Source organism: Manihot esculenta, chromosome 4 (genome assembly GCF_001659605.2).
Source record: "Manihot esculenta cultivar AM560-2 chromosome 4, M.esculenta_v8, whole genome shotgun sequence".
Classification (NCBI taxonomy): Eukaryota; Viridiplantae; Streptophyta; class Magnoliopsida; order Malpighiales; family Euphorbiaceae; genus Manihot; species Manihot esculenta.
The window spans coordinates 33,997,781-34,016,829 of NC_035164.2; the positions used below are offsets into that span (position 1 = coordinate 33,997,781).

Genomic DNA, 19,049 nt, shown 5'->3' on the forward strand with positions numbered 1-19,049 from the left:
CCATCATTTATAGCTATATGTATGGATGTCCTCTTTTTCTATTGTCAGACCGTTATTTAATTCTTTTCTGTACTTATATGGATCTAATTTTTAAATATATAAGGATCTGTCCTGATAGTTCCTTCAATCGAATTGAATAAATTGAGCTTTGACGTTTTGAATCATAATTGTGGTTTGGTGTGCTGGGTTGTTACGAGACTTTGACCTATTATTTTTTTATGAGTTTAGTAGTAAGAATCGAAGTGTTTGAGATTCAACTATTATTAAAGGATCAAATCAGTTCAACCTGCTTAAACCGTACACAGAATTGTGTGTTAATGAGTCAGTAGGCTTTGATGAGTCAGTATACAATAGTGAGCTTTGATTGTTCTTAAATTCGACTTTTCTAGGAGAGCTCAACTGCTCTCCAAGTGTTAAAGATATGACCGTGCATCTTATGTTAATTAATTATTTTATTTTATAATATTCTTATATTTAAATAATTTTAATCCATAAATTGTAATATTCTTTTGTTTTTTCTCCTCAAAGCTAACCAACCGCCTTGACAAAAGAAAGAAACAACAAGAAATAGACCAAGTCAATAACTACACCACCAAACAATTCTTGTCTGCCAATTTTTTTCCTTGGTCATTCGCTTAATAGAATTGACATTTAAATTATACTAATGGAAAAATAATAATTAAATCAATAAAATTGGACAATTTATTAATAGACCCAATTTATTAACTAGTCTAATTTGGAATTATGAATTTAACTTATTTTATTATATAACTTTGAAGTTATGGTCCATGGGAGAGAGTCAGAGAATGAAACATCAAACTCGGGCGTAGACTCAATTGCGGTCCATTTCGGGTTTGAAATCGACATTAAACCGAATCACTCTCATTCAATTCGGTTCGAATTAAATTTTTGAAGGAGGGAATATGCCAAACTACGTCGTTTTAGGGAAAGAAAAACGTTTGAATCACAAGAACATAATTAAATAGTCTTCAAAGAGTGTCGCACTCTCGAGTGGAAGGAACGAAAGATCACACGAACGAGAAAACAATGCCTCCTTTCTCCCCTTCCTTCCTTTCTCTCTCTTAATAATAAACATCTAGAGAGAGAAAGTTCATCTCGATACCCTCTCTTCCGTTGATTTACTTCTTATCATCATCATCGTCATCGGCGCCGACAATTGTAGGGTCCCTAATTTTTCTTTTTATTAAAACAAAATTTTGAGGGAACATAGGGGAGAGGGGTTTTTGTTTTCTCCAAGGCTTAGGGTTTTTGATTGTTATAGAGAGAGAAAAAAGTTTCTGGGTTTGACCTACTATGGAGCCGCGCGTTGGTAACAAGTTTCGTATCGGTCGCAAGATCGGCAGCGGATCATTTGGAGAGATCTATCTCGGTTTGTTTTCCTTTTACACTCTTTTGTAAATACTTACTAATCTCTTGATTTTTCTCTCCGACTAATTTAGGTAATTTTTATTGGGATATTTTCAGGTACTAACATTCAAACAAACGAGGAAGTTGCAATTAAGCTTGTGAGTATCTTTTTTTCTTTTTGGCTAAGTTCTGTTTACTTTTAGCTAGAAGGATGATGTTTCTAGGTCGTTAATTATATATGGGTATCATTAAAAACTACTGCATTGAAGATGATTGCTTAGAAAAAAAGCATATGAGCTTTAGTTTCAATGCTGCTTTATTCTGTTGAATAAGATGTTGACTGCTTCGTGCTTCTCTCTTGTGATTTTTCTGTGAATTTACTTGAATTCTAGTTCATCAATGGTGTGGGTTTCTTGTATCTTAACCTGCTTTACTGGGTTAGGTGTGAACTTCTTATTGTCATTTTGTTAACCAGGAAACCGCCAAGACAAAGCATCCTCAGTTGCTGTACGAGTCAAAGTTGTATAAGATTCTGCAAGGAGGAAGTAATGGTTATTCTTCGTTGTTGTGGTTACCCTTTGTTTTTATTTCTTTTAAATTTTTTCCTGATTGTTCATATGGTTACTTATTGTAATTTTGGCAGCTGGAATTCCAAATATTAGATGGGTTGGTGTTGAAGGAGAATATAATGTCCTCGTGATGGATTTACTGGGACCTAGTCTTGAAGATTTGTTCAACTTTTGTAGTAGGAAATTGTCTCTGAAGACTGTTCTGATGCTTGCAGACCAGATGGTAGAACATTAATTTCCAATGATGCACACATTGAATGATTTGTATTTCTTTCATTTATTTATTTCAGTTGTGATATTCCTGTCAGATTAATCGTGTTGAATTTGTTCATTCCAAATCATTTCTCCATCGAGATATTAAGCCAGACAACTTCTTAATGGGTTTAGGAAGGCGTGCCAATCAGGTATTAGTTTCATACTGATTTCTGTTATATCACTTTTGCTTTGTTGTACTGTCTTCCGTTTGCTCCCTAATGTCTATTTGAATGCAGGTCTATATCATTGACTTTGGTCTGGCTAAGAAGTACAGAGATACTTCAACACATCAGCATATTCCTTACAGGTTAATATTTTTGAATTACAAGAGGGCTAGTGCATTTAATATCTATTGTTTCCGAGGGTTCAGTGTGAAATCTAATTGCCTAACCTGTTGTTTCTATTTTTATGCATTGTGTCTGATTTGTTTATGTACAATGAATGGATGCTTTTGCATGATTACTTTGTTTAGTATCGAACACATGGTATGGCCAGATGCTCTTTTGTCAGAATCTGATAACTGATAAGTAGACTGGAGTACATCTGCTTTAGTCTGTAATTAATTAGTGTAGCTGGTTTGTTTTGCTTGTACACGTTTATATTACTGTGGTAATACTGGTGAACTTTATTTTGAGCACTGGCAGTTATTTGATGGTTTCTTTTCTGAGTGTTTATTTTGGCACTTACCAATTAATATTGGTCTCAGTTCAAATAATATAAAGTGCTACTTTGGAACTGATGTGCTTATTCAAATTGCAGAGAAAATAAGAATTTGACAGGAACTGCAAGATATGCTAGCATGAATACTCATCTTGGCATTGGTATGTAATCGCTATCTTATTTTAATTTTCAGCGTGTTCCTGGTGTAAGTCCTAATTGGTTATTGACTAAATAACTGTAGAACAAAGTCGCAGGGATGATTTAGAATCCCTTGGATATGTTCTGATGTATTTTTTAAGAGGAAGGTAAACATCCCAGTTTTTCATCATTAGCTCATTCCATATTTTTGTTGCATGGTTTGCTTGATTTTGACCCCATCTTTGCATGGTTTGTTGCACGGTAGTCTTCCTTGGCAAGGACTAAAAGCAGGGACCAAGAAGCAGAAGTATGAAAAGATCAGTGAAAAGAAAGTCTCCACTTCTATTGAGGTAAAAGAGTTCTTGTCTTTTACTGGCATCTTTATTTTATGATATACTCAGCTTTATTGAACTGATTTAAGATCTCTCTGCTTCCTCTTTAGGCCTTGTGTCGGGGTTATCCCACAGAATTTGCTTCGTACTTCCATTACTGTCGTTCACTCCGTTTTGATGACAAACCAGATTATGCTTATCTGAAAAGGCTGCTTCGTGATCTTTTTATTCGTGAAGGTTTGAATTTTCATGTTCTTTCTCTGGGATGTTATACTTGTACAGGCAGGAAATCTAAAGCATTAATAACATAAAGTGCTGTGCCACAATAATCAGTTAGATTTCCTTCTTACTTCAGGTTTCCAGTTTGACTATGTCTTTGATTGGACAATTTTGAAATATCAGCAATCCCAGATCGCTAATCCTCCTACTCGTGCACTTGTAAGCATTGATTTCACTATTGTCCTTCTCAGGGCATCTAACTGTATGGTTGCTAATCTGTATAATTGATATTCATTTATATCTTCCATAGGGCCCTGGTGCTGGACCAAGCTCTGGCATGTCTCCTGCTGGTGCTAATGTTGACAAGCAATCAGGTTGCTCCACTGCCTTCCCTATAAGTTTTATATTCTTGTATCTATTTGTCTGGAGAGGTGCATAACATATATGATTTTTGCACTTGATCACAGGTGGGGAAGATGGTAGACCTGGTTGGCCTTCAGCAGATCCCTCTCGAAAGAGAAACTCTGGACCAATTACAAGTTCTGTAAATTTATCGAAACAGAAAGGTCCAATTGCAACTGATCTACCTGTATCCAAAGATGCTACAGTAAGTAATTTCTATATGCATGTACACAAAAGATCTTGTCAATACCTTTTGTTATTGCAGATATTAGGACTTGATATTATTTGTCTTCAACTCCATTATGCATAGTTTTTAGCCAATTGGATCATTGATCAATTTTAGGGGCTTGCGTGCACAATCCAGGTGGCATGATGCTCTGAAATGAGTTCACAAGAACACCACCCACCCACCCCCGAAAAAAAAAATGGTATCTGAAATTTTATGGAGTTGTATACATGTTGGTGGGTGTGGTTACTGAAAATGGAATTATATTAGGTCCTGTTTTTGAATTTTAATTTGCGTCGTTGTGCTGGACTAACTTCACTGGTGCATGCTGTGTTGGTGTTTTGAAGATGGTGATAATTTCATTAATACTCAATATTGTTACTTGGATTCGTTTTGTATGCTTGGACATGGGCAGTTATCCAGCTCAAATTTTCTGCCGACTATCGGATCATCAAGGAGACCTGCCATTTCTAGCAGTCGTGATGCAGCACTTGTTGGGAATGATTCTGAACCAACTCATTCTCGCATAACAGATGTGAGCCCTGCCGTCAAAATTTATGGCGGTCAAAGAAGTTCGGCCATGGTATCTTCAGAGCAGAAGCACCCACCTTCTGGTAGAAACTCCTCAAAAGTAAAGACCTTTGAATCAACTCTTCGGGGCATTGAGAGCCTGCACTTCAATAATGAAGAAAGGATTCAGTATTAAGAAATGCAGAACTTGGTACATTTCCCACTGTAAATTTACAATCAGATACACACACCTGAAAGTGGAATATGCGTTGTTATGTGTCGCTATATATCGTTGGTAGTGGCTAAGCAATCAAATTTCATATTCTCTCTTTTTGGTACATCAGCAAACAATACAGTTGAATTTGTTACCACATGATGGAATATGTATAGCAATAAATAGTTTCAAATTCTATGTTAGTTCTCATCCTTGCTGTACGTGCTTTTAAAAAATTAATACCTGAGCTGATATTTTAAATTTAAATTGATTTGATTGAATTTTTAATTTAAATCAAATAGCATTCGAAATTATTATTAAGGCTAATCCACGTACTGTTCGAACTCATTTAATTTTATATATATAAAATTATTATTTATATTTATCTGTTTTTACAAAATTGTTACAAATTATTTAAAAATATTACTTAAAAAACTATGAATGAACAAGGGATACTGAAATCTGATAATTTTAGTTGCAGAGTTTAAATTATAACTATAGTTTAGTCTGATAATAAGTGTTATAGTTTAGTCTGATGGTAAATTTAGTCAGAGTTTTAGTCGAATCCGAGTAAATTTAATAGATTTTAGATTTCACCTTCTATATTAATATTAAATATTAATTTAATAGTATTGCCAATTCGTTACTTAAATAATCAAATAAATTTAGTATGATTAAAAACATGATCATAAAGTCAAAACAGGCAAGCGAATTCCCATGGTCAAAACTCAGAACAGCTTGCATTTATATAATTCTTGAATTTCATTTCTTCGTCCTCATTTTCAGCAACCTTCAATGTTGACCTAAACAAGTTGTCTCTTTTCCAAATTTTTTATTTTTTTTTAAAAAGCCAAAATGAAAAGATAAATGAACATTCTGAATTCGCCAAATTACATTTATCTTATTATTTTGTTTTAACAAGTGATCAAGCAGCAGGAAAAGCTTAATGGATCACTTTGTTTTCCGGGAATCAAATAATCAAATGAAAAGGATCCCACAGAACAAGTGTAAAAAAAGAAGAAACAGAGCAAATCTGTACTTGCCAATACTACAGTAGCACAATCCAAGATTAGTAGATTACCCATACATAACATTGAAAATTTAATCCCCAAATCAAGCTAATCTGTCAAATCTTCATCAAACTCATCTAATCATATATATATATATATATAGTGGAATCAATTTCCCAGATCTGGCTTTCTCTGGAGACGAAAGAAGAAGAAAAAAAGTTACAACCTTACCATATAGATTCCTGAGAAACTGAGATAATATTTATACTTCTGAGAAGAGAAAGAAATACATCAGATCTTCAACTCTCTTCTCTCTCTAGACGTAATTTAGGGTTCAGGGTTCATGATTATAGTCACCTCCATCCATAGAGCATCTGGGTGTAAGTGTCCTTGATCCACCTAAAGCTCTTTCTAAAGGATCCTTTCATCTTGCCTTCCATGGCATAAACCTTGTAGCTTGCAACTCTTTTTTTCCTTTGCAGCTCAGGATCATTTAAAATCCAGCTTTTTGAAGATGACCCAACATTATTTTTCCCTTTCTTGATCTTCACTTCCTTCCCAAATTGATTTGGCTGTGCATAATTCACACTGTAAGATCTTAAATTTTGCATCCCTTTTGGTCCTGCTTTGTCTCCATAGTATTCCTCTATCTGCATCCTCCCATCTCTGCAAGACTTGGATCTGAAACCCTCCATTGCAAAATAGAAGAGAAGAAAACAAGAATCACAGGCACATCACTTTGAGAGATTCAAGAATTTAAGGTTAGGTTATATAGGACAAATGAATGAGAAAAGGCAAATAGAAAAAAAAAAAAAATCTTGCTTTGGGATTGCTTTGCTATTGAGAGTATTGGAGTGGGACTCTTGAGATGGGAACATACCTAGTTCTTGTCTTTATACCCTTTTACTTGTGCACAACGGCTTATCTTTTTTTTTTTTTTTTTTGTTATAAAAAAAATTAATTTTTATTTTAATAATGGAGTTAGTGGAGTGGTGAGATTGAACATCTATGCCTGTGGTGTTGCATTGCATGAGGCTGCTGCTTGAGTTTGAATGGTCATGGATGGCTATGTGTCACTTGGGGATTTCAGGATTTGACTGCTGGGAATTTTCTTTTCTTTTTTTATCCTTCGATTGAGGATTAAATTTGAAAGTGTCACCATCTTTTCTTCCCAAATATGAGCAGAATTTATGTTAAATAAAATACGAATTAATTTGATTAATTTTTAAGAAAAAAAATTATTATTTATTCTCTATATTATATTATAAAAAAATTATAAGTATTTATTTATTTATTTAAAAAAATGAGATTGGTGATGAAGTTGTTGGGAGTTGCAATAGAGACATTAATTTTTGAAGGCAGCAAATTTTGACAAAATATTTAAGAAGTTAGATTTAATCATGAGGACATTTCTTAATCTACAAGTCGAAATTCTAATGCAAATAATAATAATATCTTAATTTAAGCTTTTGTCTGATTAATTTTTTCTTCTTCTAATGAATCATGTTGATTAGATTGTTTTCTGAATTCATCATTTTATCTCTTATTTTTATATTAAAAAATATTGATTTTTTCACCTTTCATATTTTAACATTTAATAATTATAATTTGACTCTACCAATAAAATCTTAATCCTTCTATGCTATCCAAAGTCATAGAAAGTGGGTCTTAAATTTAAGTCTTTCATCCACCAACCATTTAAATATTTTTAAAAAAAAGAAAGAAAAAAAGAATAAAAATATCTGTTTATTTTTAAATTTTAACCGACTAAAAAGAATTACATACCAGAGCACAGCACAGCACAGCAGGGTGGGTAGCTTCCATTACTGTTTTGTCCCATTGTGCATTTAAATTCTTTCTTAAAATTTACCATTTCATCCATTTTCTTTTCTTTTGAATGCACTTTGGCCCTTGATATTTTTCAATTAAAGGCATATGAACATAAAGGCATGGGTATATCCTGCAAATGGACAGGCCATGATGTATGTTTTTGAATAGTTGACCCATATATCATTTGAATTATTGAAAATCTTTTTTTTTTCTTTTTTGAAATTAGAGGACATTCATTAAATAAGATTGTGAACAATGCATCATCAAGAAAAATTAGGAGGTCGAATAGATATTTTTTACCAGCTGTAAAATATTTTCAAATATTAATTGATATTTTTATTTTTATATAAAAATTATAACCTTTATTTAAGAAATAAGTGTGTCGATAGGCTTAACATATAACATTACTTTTATATATAATAAAATAAAAATTTAAAATTATTCTTATTATATTTATACTAATTCATAGAGGAAAAAAGAGTTATTTATTGGCTAACTAAAAATTATTACTTAAATTTTAAAGCAAATATAAAAGTTGAGGTCATTTTGGTAATAAGAGCCTACATTTGAGCCCAATTGAACAGAACAAATAGAATGGCGCCCCCCCCCCCCCCCCCCCCCTTCGAGATCTGTAGAACATGGTCTGCTTCCTTATATAGAGCATAAAGCTTTCCTCTTCTTTGGTCCTCTTTAGCTCTGCAATCTTTTGAGTTACCGAGAACTCTTACAGAGAGCGAGGAGGTACTCTTCTGCACTCGCCATTAATCTCACTTTTCCATTAAACAACTCTCATTCAAGGACTCAACAACAAAATAAAATTACAATAAAACACAGACGGGTCTAGTTTTCAATAGTTATAGAATACCGACTCTTACGTCTCACAATTTGCTTCCTCTGACAACAAAAATTATACTTGCAGAAGCAAATATTCCATTATAATTTATAGAATAGGTAATTCGGGTATACAGAAACCCCCCCCCAGAAAAAATAATAATAATAAAAGACAACAACATGCATTTCTTTCCAAGAGGACAAAATAAGGACTAGACAATATCATCAGGTTGCAATTGAGAAGAAGCCTCATATGAGATTGAACAACTGTCAAATATGTCTGAAGATTTTAAATTAAGACACTAAACAAGAAGGGAGAAGACAGCACATTAAATAAGAAACCCTTTCCTCAACACCAAAAATTTCTCATCACAGGAGATCAGCAACATTAGATGGCAGCTCCTCGATGACCACATTGTAGAACTTCTGAATGTCAAACAGCATTCTCTCATCATCCCTTGTCACAAAATTAATGGCCACACCTTTTCTTCCGAATCGTCCACCTCGTCCAATACGATGAAGGTAGTTTTCAGGTTGAGTCGGCAGATCATAGTTTATGACAAGGGAAACTTGCTGGACATCAATACCACGCGCCAAAAGATCAGTGGTGATGAGAACACGAGAAGAGCCAGAACGGAATTCCCGCATGATGATATCGCGAGTGTTCTGGTCCATATCTCCATGAGTTGCTGATACTGTGTGATCACGGCTTCGCATCTTGTCAGTAAGCCAGTCAACCTTGCGCCGTGTGTTTACAAAGATGACACTCTGGGTGATGGCTAGTGTCTCATACAGATCACATAGCGTTTCAAGTTTCCATTCTTCCTTCTCAACATTGACATAGAACTGCTTGATACCCTCAAGGGTAAGCTCATCACGCTTAACCAAGATCCTCACAGGCTTGTTCATGAATTTCCTCGTGATCTCAAGGGCCTCTGGTGGCATGGTAGCAGAGAACACACCGACCTGAACTTTTGCTGGCAGCAACTGGAAAATGTCATATATCTGACGGCCAGACAACCATGTTAGAACCAAGAAACAAAGATCAATAAGCATGTCAAGGGCTCCTAAACTAGATTAGATGATTAGGGAGGTTATTATATCACACCTGATCCTTAAAACCACGGGAAAGCATCTCATCTGCCTCATCCAATACAAACATCTTTATGTAGTCTGGGCGAAGTGACTGCCTTCTCAACATGTCGAACACACGACCTGGTGTACCCACAACAACATGAACACCAGCTTGGAGAATGCGTTGATCCTCACGAACACTTGTTCCACCTACACAAGCATGAACCTTCACACCAAGATAATCACCAAGGGCTCTCATAACCTTCTCAATCTGCTGTGCCAGTTCTCTAGTGGGTGCCAAGACCAATGCCTGACATTGGACTAGACCATAATCAAGTTGCTGGAGAATGCCAGAGCAGAAAGTTGCAGTTTTTCCAGTTCCAGACTGAGCCTGCTGAATTACATCAAGGCCCTTGCAGAATGGAACAATTCCCCTTTGCTGGATTGCAGAAGGCTTCTCAAAACCTTGAACAGAAATTTAGGACAAGAAAGCCAGCATCCTTCAGCAAGATAAAGAGGTAAAAGAGAGGTGCAAATACACCAAGATACCACATCCAAGAGTACTACAATATTAACAGTTAAAACGTCAAAGTTCAAACATTACTGTGGGATGGGATCCCAGCTGATTTAGTCTCATTTAAGCAAGGAATTAGGTAAAAAAACTGACTCAAAAACAAGAATAAGCAAATACCATCACATTTTAAGGGAACAAAATAAAAAATATGCAAACATAAAAGTACCATAAGCATAGATGCCTCTCAGAAGGTTCTCTTGCAATCCCATTGCATCAAAACTATCATAAACCTCATCATACGAGGTGAAGAATTCTTGTCCATCAGTTGAGAGCCTGCAAAGTTGTCCAAAACGTGCATAAACATTTATATCAATTCACATCACTTTATTACAATATATCAAGTGCTATGAAGAATTCCTGCTACACATCCAGGGGTCACAACATACAATTCATTCATTTTGGCATCATATTGCTTAGCATCAAACTGTGATCCTTCTGGTGCCAAACCTGCCATGACTGCATGAAGAAAAATCTGTGTTAGATGCAAATTTTATAGGAATGCATGAGGAAAGGGTTAAAATACAAAATACAAAACTAAACCAATAAAGCACATAAACACATTATGGTACTGCATCATTTGCACCAAATAAGTTAGGGGAGAGAAAAATCAGATTATCTGTTCAATAAATTCCACAACCTAGCGAAACAAGTCTCATAAATTATTTAGTTAAAACTAGAAGAATATGAAACAAAACAAATGCAAACGAAAAGAAAACAACCAGACCACACAATATTTCACTGTTGTCTACTCATTATCCTATATGGCAGAACAAAAGCAGGAAATTGTTACAGAAGAGCCAAACTTGTAAACCAAAAATAAAAAAGGAGTACAAGCATTAAACTTCTGTTTCAGTGTCTGGAGAAGATACTCAAGAGGCAGCCAGATATCTGATACATTGGATGTAAATCCTTCATCACCAGAACAATTTGCCTACTCCTCCAAAATATCAAATAAAGAATCAAGGATTTATGATGTGGTTGGTATAAAGAGTTAAGGAGTATTTCTCAAAAAAAATTGATTCATGTTAAAAAGTGAAGTTTACAAATACTTGACCCCACTTTGGAATTACACAATAATACATTATCATAAAACTGTGGCCTTCTGAAATGACTATCATCATGCGAACAAGCATCTGTGTGGCACCAATTGATGATATGGTGTGTTAAATGATAGAGACATGTAAATGTCTGCCCTTGTGTATGTACTGTATGACAGCAGTCGATAATAAAGTATGTGAATATTCTATAGGAAAATACCAGCTAAATAGACCACAAAACAGAAAAAAAGGGTAATAAGCCATAGATCAATGCTTCTATCAAAGAAGGGAATTGGCGGCCTAATAACAAACAAGAAAACATTAAAAACCTAGTTTACAAATTCAGTTTCTGATAGCATCAACAAATCAAGTTCAATATCTTACCTTACATCATCAAGTAATCAAGGGCAAGAGTAAGAGATTCTTCCTCTAAATCTTATGAAAACGACTAAACATCTAGGACTCCTCTATTATCTATCTGTTTTCTCAAATCAGGAGCAGTTAACCAACAACCCAGTATATCCCAGAACCAAGACAACTTATTAGACCTCAGAATCAATCAAATAACACAACATTACAAAGAAAAAAAATGAAAACTTTAAAACAAGCAAACATATCAATCCCAGATCCAAAACATCAGCAAGAAAACAAAAACCACAACTACCTTATAGAAATCCACAGCTAAATCACCCTCCAAAAAAGGAAAAACAAGAGAGAGAAAGACATATAAAGCATCAAACAGTTCCAACAACAACAAATACCCAGAGGGAGAGGAAGAAGTAAAAGCACAAACTTGAAACATTAAAAAAAAAAAAATTAAACCAACGTATAGATCTCTCCATACCACCGATACCAACAATTAAAAAAAAAAAACAAACTAATTACACAAGCATATATACAGAAAGAGATACAGAGAACGAGAGAGACCTGATAGTGAGGTGATTTGTAAAGAGACGTAGAGAGATTTGGATGGTTTTTTGAGAGTAGAGAGAGAAAACTAGGGTTTTTTATCCCAAACTCCTCGGATCTGCGCCTTGGAGTTTGAAGGGGAAGAGAGTGAGTGTGTGTGACTTGCGCTTGTTTATAATGTTCTTAGGTTGTACTCTACAAAAACCCTTTGTTCCAATTTTTGTCCGAGCTTCCGGATTTGCCCTCCAACTTTCCCATTTATTACTTCAGGATTTTTTTGGATACTTCAGGAAAATTGAACTAATTAGCCATTAGAACAATTTCAAATATATTCCTCTAATTTGGAAAATTTTAGTCCTTATTTTTCAAATAAAAATTACTTTTGAGTTTCTAAGTTTCATTTTATTAATAAAATATTTTTTTCAATCAAATAATGTTAATCATATATATTAGATGAATAATATTAAATTTTTTAAATTAAATTTAAATAATAAAATAAATGAATTACTCTTTAAAGATGAAAATATATTATAATTTAAGATGAATAAAAATAAAATAAATTAAACTAATCTGTATTATTTTTAAAACAATATTTATAATAATATTTAAATGGTATATTTGTTCTATTTTAGCCTCTCAATTATAATATTAAAAGAAGAAAATAAAAAATTATGAGATTGGTTAAATATTTTTGCACTTGTTTTGAACAAACCAAATTATTTTTGAAAAATTTTCAATGCATTTTAGTGTATTTATAAATTAATATACTCTCTCATTTTATAATTTTTATTTATTTTATTTTTCACCCATATTAAAAATATAAATTTTAATTAATTTTTTAATTATATCTATTTTAAATTTATTAAATATTAATATATATTTTGAAATTTTTTTAAAAATAAAATAAATTTAATTAAAATTATAATAATTAATTTATATATTATTATAAATTAAAAAATAATAATAATTTTGAGATAATAAAAAAGTAATAAAAATTATAAAATAAAAAGAATACTAATTATTTATTGTGGATATTAGAAATTTCCTAATCTAAATCATTATCTATTAGTAATTATATATAGTCAAAGTGTGATTAGATAATCAATTGGAAATCAAAAGGAACCAATGGTGGATGATTTTGGTGATTTGGTTCAAGTAAAAAGTAGCTTTGTGATATCCATTATTTTAAATTTAAAAAAAATTATTATTTAGTCAGGAGAAATTCACTCATTAGTATTTTAATTTTAAAAAATATATTAAAATATCTATAATATTTTAAAAATATATAATTAATTTTTTATTAATTTTAGCTGTTAAATATTATTAAAAAAATTTAAAATATTTTTAATATGAATTGATTAATTAATAATTTTTTAAAAATTTTAAAAAATTAAATAATAGATTTTAAAATTATATGAACCAAAAAATAAAATACTTAACCGTAAATATGCAAATTAATTTTGAATGTTGATGAATTTTTCATTTTTTTAAAGGCCAATATTTCTCATGAAGAGGAATTGCATCTCTAGCTAGCAATATGGCTTTGCGCTTAAGACAGTGTGCTTTTTGTTTTCCTGGGTTTTGATAACTGTTGGGATTTATCCCTTAGGCAGGGTCTGGGTTCGCAAAAGTAGAATAGGCTTAGAGTTCAGGGCGCTGTTTTGCAGGCCTACTTTGCAGCTCAAGTTTAAGCTTCGAAACACATAACAGGTCGGGCTGTCTGTAAATTTAGGCTTATTAGAGAAAATCAGCCTAATGATAGGAGACTAACGCTACAGTATATATGGATCTATCTATCTCCTGACAGATATAGAGATTACTATAGCAGAAAGACCGTTAAACGTCTCTCGTAAGTAAGAAAAGTAATAAAAATAAAAATAATACTATCATCGATGATAAGTTTATACAACCACCATAAATCCTATTATCTGGATTTTATTACTTCATTCTCTAAATTCAATATAATATTAAACTAATTTTAACAAAATAAAAAACAATTAAAGGATTATTTTTTAAAAATATATATATGTTTTTTAAAATCACTATCATTGCCAAAATTAACAAACAAATGATAGTGTAGCCATGAATGAGTGTATTTATAAGAAGATAATTTAAGCTTAATATTCATTAATTTATTGGTAAGAATAAAAATTACAAATTTAAAAAAAATAAAACAAAAACTATCTAAATAAATACTGAAAACATAAAAATAAATTTCTCAAACTAAATATCTACTTATTTTACTGAGACTAATTGAAATTATTGATGAAATAAAACATTAATATATATATATATGAATTAAAAAAAAAGATAAAAAGTATTGGTTATTTTAAAATTTGCTAAATTATAGAATTTGATTGGTGGTGTTTTCTTTTCATTTTTTATCCGAAGAAAATGGGGCCCTCTGGATAATGTTGGATGTCACCCATGTACATGTTCATCTTTTACTTTTTTTATTTTTTTATTTGAGAAAATTCATAATCTTAAGCTTCGTTTTTTTAAAAAATTTATTCATATATTTTATATTTTTAAATTAAAATTAAATAATTAAAAGATATTTTCCGTAAAAGGTTATTCTCTGAATACAAGTAAACAAATAGAGTCTTATTGTATAGTGATTTGTTAAGAAGTTGGTGGTGAGTTGAGTTAATTTGATTTAATTTAAGTTTGAAAAATTAAAAATGATAATTTATTTAAAAAATTAAATTAAAAGAATAAATATAATCAAACTATACCCATTTGCTTCAATTCAAATTATTTGTCGGTTTGATATTTATCTTATTATTAACATTTTTTAAATAAAAAAACAAAATATTTAATTTAACAAGTATGTCAAATTTAAATAATATAATTTATTAATAAAAATAGGTCATTTAATAATTTTTAAAAATTAAAAAGGAATTATGCTCGCCTCTGGGAAACTTAATAAGGAAGAAAAAGAAAAAAGTTTGGAAGACTTTTACTAATGCCTTATTACTCAGCATGGGTCGCTTTCTTTGTCACTTGTAATGTTTTTATACGCAACAATCATTATCATCTTAGAAAAATCCATCTCTAATAATAGAATGATAGATTCATTTATAATTGAGCTAACTTTTCTTTTTAATTGAAAAAATATATTTATATGAAAAAATTAATTAAAATTTTGAAAATTTCAGTTTTAAGATGTTAGGTTAAAGATGGGATATAATTGTGAATCATTTAAAAATATTTGACTATTTTCTATATTTTTTTTATCAATAAATAAATATATAATTGATAAGGATTCCAAACTAGAATTACAATCCAGGATAAAAGTCCATAAGAAAACAAACCTTGAAGTTCAAGCTTTCTAAACTAAGGCCCATGGCCAAACAAACAAAAATGGTAGAGCTAGGCAGAAACAGCCATCTTTCCACTGTCGTCGTCGCCGCCACTCTCAACACCTCAACACCTTAAACGCAGTAGAAACTGATCACTACAGTACAATACATCACATATTGACTAACAAAATAATCTGATGGAGAGAGTAATTGCAAGGAGAGTGGCCCGAAAGTTTAACAAGTGACGGAACCAAGCACTTCTCTTTGATAGGACACCGATTGCGTCGCTGCGGTATCTTCATCCCCTTTACAATATTTTCAATCGTCGGTACGGGACGTGTCCTTTATCGTACTTTCCCTCCGCCCCTGAGCTCAACCCGTAATCCAAACAGAAAACGGTATCACTAAGGCTCTATAAAATAAAGAAGAAGAACATATGAAATCAGAAGAAAATAGCAAAACCTCCTTAAAATTGTAGATCTAATAAGGCACGGTTAAATTAAGGCACAGTTGAACTAAGACACATGCAACCATTAAATAAGATTGAATTGATTGAAAAAAAAGTACAATTCAACTTTAAATAATAATAAATTCATTAATATTTTTAATAATAAATGACGGGTTTAAATAAATATTGAAATTTAATATTTTTATCGTGTTAAATTTAATAATTTGAACAGAAGATCTCATAAATATGAGTTCCTTGCAAGCAGGCTGGGCCCAATGCTTTGTAATTTACAATGTGCACAAATACAGGGGAAGGATGGTATAATATAAATTACAAAAACGCCCATGAACTTTATCTCAAATACCCAAAAAGTCAGCGTAGATGGTCGTGGGCAAGCCCATCTCTTTTTCGTTCATCGATCTCTCCAAAGCTCTACACTTTCTGTTCCTCTGCGTCTCCGTCTGCACAGAGATATGAAACCCTAGATCTCAAAATTCAGAAGGCGATCGCTTTAAAGCTCTCGATTCTGTACTTAGAAATCCCAGGTATTAACTCAGTAGTTTCTGTAAAATATGTAATTTAAGTATGAAAGAAATTAGCATCTAGATCTAGTGTGTGCGTCTCCTCCCTCTATTGGGTTCAAAAGAATGAAGAAAAACCTGTCTTTGTTAGATTCAGTAGCCATCTTCGACTTTAGATGGACCTTGGAGATTTTTTTTTTTTTTTTTTGCTATTTGGTTTTCTTAATGGTCTCTGAGAAGATAAGAGAAAGGAAGAGATAAAAGCTTGATATTTTATTTTGTTGTTTTTGTTGAATGTGCATGCACTTCACTATATTCATGCATCATTTATATCTTACACTGTACAAAATTAAAGAAAGTAAGACCGGTTAGAGCTTTTGATTATTTGGTTCCATGAGAGGATTTGCTGGGGAAAAAAGAAACCTTAAGGATTCCAAAGGACACATTAGTTTTAGTTGAGCTTTTTTTTTTGGGAGCATTTCTCTGAATGCAGCATTGTTGAGGGTCTAGCATTCATGTAGCCACAACTGTCATGTTTCGTTATCTGTTTGCATCGCTGGGGCTATTTTGTCCTAACTAAATTGATTGTCCAGGTTTAAGAACAGCTTACAAGTTCTTGTTATTTTGAATTATCAACTATGAAAAGAATCTATTTCCCTTCTGTTTTGCTCTTCTTGTGAAACTGCCTTGTGTAACTTTATTCTGAAATTGGTTTGGTCTTTAGTAATTCTCTTACTCTATCTTGAAATTTTTTTGAATACATGTCCTTGCTGTGTTTTATTTAAGATTCTTGTAAGAATCTGAAAACTGTGAAACAATGATCAACTGAGCGTAATACAGTTTCTAGCTAAGTGTAGTGGTTCCTTAAATTTGTGGCAATGTAATGGAACTTCAGTTTGTTCAATGGTTGGTGCAACTCAAATGTCTTGATTGAGAGTCATTTCTTTCCTTCCAGATTTCCTTTTCAGAATTCTCCAAGAATGGCTGATAGCAATGCATCCTCTGGTTCACCTGAAGAAACTGCCAACCCTAGTTCTGATGGAAATGCACCTTCTGAGAGTGATCTTGCACTTGATACATTAGCCAGAAAGGTTCAAGAATCTCTTACTCTTGGAAAGAGACATAAATTTTGGGAAACTCAACCAGTTGGGCAATTCAAGGATATTGGGGACACCAGTTTGCCTGAAGGCCCCATTGAACCCCCAACACCTTTATCTGAGGTAAAACAAGAGCCCTACAACCTTCCCAACCTTTATGAATGGGTTACTTGCAATATTAACTCTGATGAGATGTGCACTGAGGTTTACAATCTTTTGACTAATAACTACGTTGAGGATGATGAGAACATGTTCAGATTTAACTATTCGAAGGAGTTTCTTCGCTGGGCTCTTCACCCTCCAGGATACTTCAAGAGCTGGCACATTGGTGTCCGTGTCAAAAGTTCGAAGAAGTTGGTTGCTTTTATCACGGGGATTCCTGCAAGAATCCGAGTTCATAATGAAATTGTTATGATGGCAGAAATAAATTTCTTGTGTGTTCATAAGAAGCTAAGATCAAAAAGACTTGCTCCTGTCATGATTAAGGAGGTGACAAGGAGAGTTCACTTGGAGAACATCTGGCAAGCAGCTTATACTGCTGGAGTGGTTCTTCCAACACCAATATCAACTTGTCAATATTGGCATAGGTCTTTGAATCCGAAGAAGCTGATTGATGTTGGTTTTTCTAGGCTTGGTGCAAGGATGACTATGAGTCGAACAATCAAGCTTTACAAGTTACCAGAGTCAACTGTTACGCCAGGATTTAGAAAGATGGAGCTCCATGATGTTCCTGCAGTTACTAGGCTAATTAGGAACTATTTGAGCCAGTTTGCTGTTGCGCCTGATTTTGATGAAAATGATGTGGAGCATTGGCTTCTGCCAAAAGAAGATGTTGTGGACAGTTATCTGGTTGAAAGTCCGGAAACTCATGAGATTACTGATTTCTGCAGCTTTTACACGCTTCCTTCCTCCATACTCGGCAACCAGAATTATTCAACTCTGAAGGCTGCATATTCTTATTACAATGTTTCAACAAAGACTCCTTTGCTCCAGTTGATGAATGATGCTTTAATTGTTGCAAAACGCAAAGACTATGATGTTTTCAATGCACTAGATGTCATGCACAACGAGTCCTTCTTGAAGGAACTGAAATTTGGGCCTGGTGATGGGAAACTTCACTATTATCTTTACAACTATCGAATTAGACAAACACTGAAGGCTGCAGAACTTGGGCTTGTGCTCCTGTAGTCTGGTGGACTCTGGAATTTTAATTGCTCTGTGGACCAATTGAAGGTTTCTTTTTCTTTACAATTTTGTTTTGGTCAAACTTGTTGATTAGTTGTTTGTAAGCTTTAATTAACTGTGACAATCTGAAAATTGATTGTAGGGTTCATTGAACTGTTTAAACAAAAAAATTTCTGTCAGTTTTATGGTGAGATTTATAGGCATTTATGGAGTGTTGGCATTGTAACAAATTGTTAGAACTGAGTCTGCAATATGCTTATGTCACTCGCGGCCTCATTTTTTTTGTTTTTTTTGTGCTTGCTTATTTGTTACATCGCCACTGTAATGCAGCATTGTAT

The 19,049-nt window shown here is 32.8% G+C and overlaps 4 protein-coding genes across 4 annotated transcripts; 2 read left to right on the top strand and 2 right to left on the bottom strand.

The window, feature by feature from the left end:
• Positions 1 to 995: 995 nt before the first annotated feature.
• LOC110613724 (casein kinase 1-like protein 2) lies at positions 996 to 5,096 on the top strand. Its single transcript, XM_021754984.2, has 14 exons — positions 996 to 1,390; positions 1,486 to 1,526; positions 1,844 to 1,913; positions 2,012 to 2,160; positions 2,246 to 2,341; positions 2,429 to 2,499; positions 2,952 to 3,013; positions 3,094 to 3,157; positions 3,256 to 3,340; positions 3,433 to 3,559; positions 3,678 to 3,760; positions 3,852 to 3,915; positions 4,009 to 4,148; positions 4,585 to 5,096. Exons 1-14 carry the CDS (start codon positions 1,315 to 1,317, stop codon positions 4,873 to 4,875), a joined length of 1,419 nt encoding a protein of 472 aa, XP_021610676.1. The 5' UTR covers positions 996 to 1,314; the 3' UTR covers positions 4,876 to 5,096.
• A 1,160-nt stretch (positions 5,097 to 6,256) lies between these two features.
• On the bottom strand, positions 6,257 to 6,598 carry LOC110612693. The gene has a single exon (XM_021753469.1). It carries the CDS (start codon positions 6,596 to 6,598, stop codon positions 6,257 to 6,259), a length of 342 nt encoding a protein of 113 aa, XP_021609161.1.
• A 2,126-nt stretch (positions 6,599 to 8,724) lies between these two features.
• LOC110613476 (eukaryotic initiation factor 4A-14) lies at positions 8,725 to 12,336 on the bottom strand. The gene is made up of 5 exons (XM_021754629.2): positions 12,177 to 12,336; positions 10,599 to 10,668; positions 10,379 to 10,485; positions 9,673 to 10,103; positions 8,725 to 9,569 (listed from the first exon to the last, which is right to left on the bottom strand). The coding sequence occupies exons 2-5, from the start codon at positions 10,664 to 10,666 to the stop codon at positions 8,934 to 8,936; spliced, it is 1,242 nt and encodes a 413-aa protein (XP_021610321.1). The 5' UTR covers positions 10,667 to 10,668; positions 12,177 to 12,336; the 3' UTR covers positions 8,725 to 8,933.
• Positions 12,337 to 16,273: 3,937 nt separating this feature from the next.
• LOC110613821 (glycylpeptide N-tetradecanoyltransferase 1) lies at positions 16,274 to 18,999 on the top strand. The gene is made up of 2 exons (XM_021755164.2): positions 16,274 to 16,453; positions 17,385 to 18,999. The coding sequence occupies exon 2, from the start codon at positions 17,410 to 17,412 to the stop codon at positions 18,712 to 18,714; it is 1,305 nt and encodes a 434-aa protein (XP_021610856.1). The 5' UTR covers positions 16,274 to 16,453; positions 17,385 to 17,409; the 3' UTR covers positions 18,715 to 18,999.
• The last annotated feature ends 50 nt before the right edge of the window (positions 19,000 to 19,049 follow it).